This window comes from Gigantopelta aegis, chromosome 4, assembly GCF_016097555.1.
Source record: "Gigantopelta aegis isolate Gae_Host chromosome 4, Gae_host_genome, whole genome shotgun sequence".
Lineage (NCBI taxonomy): Eukaryota > Metazoa > Mollusca > Gastropoda > Neomphalida > Peltospiridae > Gigantopelta > Gigantopelta aegis.
The window spans coordinates 103220852-103224772 of record NC_054702.1 but is presented as its reverse complement, the minus strand read 5'-3'; the positions used below and the strand labels follow the sequence as shown (position 1 = coordinate 103224772).

Here is a 3921-nt window from a genome sequence, read left to right as displayed (position 1 = left end):
GGGAAAGAAAACCAGTTCCATTATCCGCCATTGTGACTTTCTTTTTTCAAACCAATTGCGATATATCTGTGTTGATACCAAATCAAAAGTGCTCTTCTTTTCTCCAGTTATTACAGAAATAATACTTGAGAATGGTGTGGAGACGTTAGGTATCTGAATTAATGACCAATAAAAGCAAATAACTTGAATGTTTATTCTGCTGACTGTATAGGTATTGGTGGGAAATTGTATTTCATTCTATACTTTAGTACTGAAAGTGATATGGGAAAATAAGTCTCCTCTCCCTATGTAATATATGTTTTTAAATTTTTTTGTCATACTTCATTATTAAAACAGATTATTTCATTGATATTTGACACTAAGTCTCCCCTCCCTATGTAATATAGTTTAAAGGTTGCATTACTAAAACAGATTATTTCACTGATACTGGACAATAAGTCTCCCCTCCCTATGTAATATAATTTAAAGGTTGCATTACTAAAACAGATTATTTCACTGATACTGGACAATAAGTCTCCCCTCCCTATGTAACATTGTTTTTAAAGGTTGTCATACTTCATTGTTGGCTGTTTTGACGGTTATCTCGTCGCCCTTGGTGCTCTGGATTTCGGCTGGTATGAATCCCTCCTTATCGTCGGGGATCCAGCAGGATTTCTTAGCGTCATACGAAGTGGCCTCCTTGAGCAACTTCTTCCGGTCGACGGCCAGGTAGAGGAAATCCGGGTCGTTCACGTCGAACGACGACATCTTGAGTAACGATGAAAACTACTAAGAGACTTCGCTCGAAAGAAAGAAGGATGTTATTTCCCGTTATCGCCGGATGGATGTAGAACAGACAAAAGGAACTTTGTTAACTGTAAAATAGAAACAAAAAACTATCAGTACAATGTATAAATGTTTTGTTTGTTTGTTGTTGTTTTTTTATATTTAAAAATGTTTAATTTAAAGCACGATAAATGGATTTAAACATTTTAAAACGTTACCATTGTTTAACGCCCAATAGCCAATATATTTTTGTGTTGGGGTGTCGTTAAACACTAATTCATTCATTTAGTTTAAGAATCCACAATAAGTTTATGATCTATTTTCATACAGGAAATTTGTACGAAAAAGAAACTAAAACATGGCTGGTTTTAACACACTGTAATATTTCATTATATTACAAAATATAACTTTAATATTACTAAATGCATGTCGTGTAGTATTTTGAAAACATGATGTAAGACGTGTTCTTGTTTATGGTACTGGCGGTTGAAAGAGAATGCTTTTCAGATGTCTTTTTTTTACATCGATACCACATCTCTATGCTAAAATATTTCTGTTTTAGCTAAATTAGATAAAAAGAACAAATCGAAACAAAGTAGACAGGATTATACATATTTAAGAGTTAATAATTCCGTTTTTATGGTGAAGTATTTTAATAAACTCTGTAAGAAAACCAATACTAAATCTCATAAGTTACTAAAAATAGGACATCCATTGAAATTTTACTTAATTTGTATTATATGTATTACGTTTATAATTTATATTACAATATTTGCTGCATTAAAAGGAACGCAAACAAAATCTCATATGTTACAAAAAATGGGACATCCATTAAAAAATTAATTAATTTGTATTGTATGTATTACGTTTATAATTTATATTACAATATTTGCTGCATTAAAATGAACGCAAATAAAATCTCATATGTTACAAAAAATGGGACATCCATTAAAAAAATAATTAATTTGTATTGTATGTATTACGTTTATAATTTACATTACAATATCTGCTGTATTAAAATGAACTCAAATAAAAGTTTTAGTTCTGCATTAATTCATAACGACTGTGGATCACTTGGCAGACGAGAGACCAACTTTCTTATCGCGTATTGCAAGGCTAGCATAACGTCTGCAGATGCGCTTTAGTTACTAGTATTACACTTTGCGGTCTATAATCTAAACTTATTTAAAAACGTCTACTACTATATGTTATACTGGATTTACTGGATTTTTGTTCTCTTCATTATAATGTACACAAAATAATAACAACATATTCGTACAGGTAAAAGGGTTAATATATTTTCAAAAACTAAAAATTTACACTTTGTTCCAACCTAAATATATTTTCAAAAAACTAAAATCTAAATTTACACTTGTCAACAGTATACTTATGTCATTGCTTATTTCAAACAAATAAATACTCTAAAACGTAACATATTATATTTACTAAAAATTATTTAATCTAAATAATACTCTATTAACTAATGATATCTGTATTCAAATAAAGTTAGCCACTCGACTCACGAGTCATATTATTAGTTAAAAATAAATATAAATTAGATATTTTTAATATTGATTATCTAGTAAAAATACGACAAATATGTTGATATCGTGTACACGTTTTTTTTCTTCTTCTTCATAGTTTTAAGTTATCTACTGCTGGAATTGGAAAAAGGTGCTTTGTACGATAATATGCATTTTTATAAAAATATTTAGCAAAACGTGATTTCCACAGTTGTAATATTAATTTTATTACAGGCGTGCTTCATTGCTGAAACGGCTAATACATTTGTAAAGCATTGATTTTGCAATGCCGTAACACTGCGCTATATAATTGAAAACAATGCCTACACCGTACGTTGAAATGTAGGTAACATTCAGTATTAAAAATACAGTACATAAATGAAAATCCAACATTATTCATTTGTATTTGGACCTGACTACGTCGTATTTTACAAATTATGACTTGAAGTTAACAAAATAGTTTAGATATTTTTAGCGATCGTTGCTTCTAGTAATCGATTGTATACAGTGACCGAAACATTAGAATCCTAGTGAATAATTATATTACAGGGTTTTACACATATGAAAGGGAAAGGAAATAAACTGTATTAGGATTTTTTTTTTTTATATCACACGGGTAGGTTTTGAAGGTAAGGAAAATGGGTATAAAGACTTAACAAAATGATCTGGTGAAGATACAGAATAATTGTACGACTATCTGGGGATAAGGGAATAAGGGTAAAGGGTGTGGGACGAGACGAGATGGAATTTGGGGTGAGGGACACAGGGAAAAGTGAACTCCACATCACAGTACGTCAATACTCACGCTCCAAAGCCGTTCTGTCGGTATTCGGCACGGCTCCCGGTTTTATAGTCAAGCAAACAGCGGACGGCAGCAGAATGCCAGACCCGGTCAGCAGCAGCCAATCACGACGAAATACCGCAAGACGCTGTGCCGAGCTGCACTGCTGTATATGGCGACACACGTGCACACACATGAAACTTGGAGCTCATGTTCTCGCCGGCTCTCATGGCTAGGAAGAACAGCATGGGAGCTCTGGAAAATTTGGCCATGTGGCATGCATGTATCATGTGTACGGAGATTAGTGGTAAGACTTCCAGCAAACACATTATGTAAGAGCCAGATTCCGAAAACAGAATGCCACACACTTGGAAAGCGGGCAGGTCCAGACATTATCGCATGGGGAGCTTAATTATTATTTAATGGGATGTGGTGACATGTTTCCCCATGTTGGGGAAAGGGTACAGATTAATTATTATTTTATGCCTAGTGAGTTATTATATTATTTTACATATTGTTGTTGCATTAAAAAGGCTCAATGTATATTTAGGATAGTTTGCAAAATGCATACATGTGTGTCTTTATTGAAAGGGGTGGGGTGCGTTGAAGGCGATTTGTGTTTGTTTGTTTTGTTTAACAACACCACTAGAACACATTGATTTATTAATCATCGGCTATTGGATGTAAAACATTTGGTACTTTTGACATCTAGTATATGTTGTGCTCTACAAAACAATTTATTGAATGTATGGTGAATATTGTATTCCAAGTGTTGCAAATTGCAAATTATCATGTTTTATTCTATGAAATATTTATTTTTAGAAAAAAAGATAATATTTTATTACCTGTCGT

General features: G+C 32.5%; 1 protein-coding gene across 1 annotated transcript in view; it reads right to left on the bottom strand.

The window, feature by feature from the left end:
* The window catches only part of LOC121370125 (myosin heavy chain, striated muscle-like), a 13232-nt gene extending 12485 nt beyond the window's left edge, over window positions 1-747 (bottom strand). The window contains exons 1-2 of the mRNA XM_041495228.1: window positions 556-747; window positions 126-153 (exon numbers count right to left, since the gene is read on the bottom strand). Of these exons, the coding sequence (XP_041351162.1) occupies window positions 126-153; window positions 556-747 (220 nt within the window). The remainder of the gene's footprint in view (window positions 1-125; window positions 154-555) is intronic.
* Window positions 748-3921: the final 3174 nt, after the last annotated feature.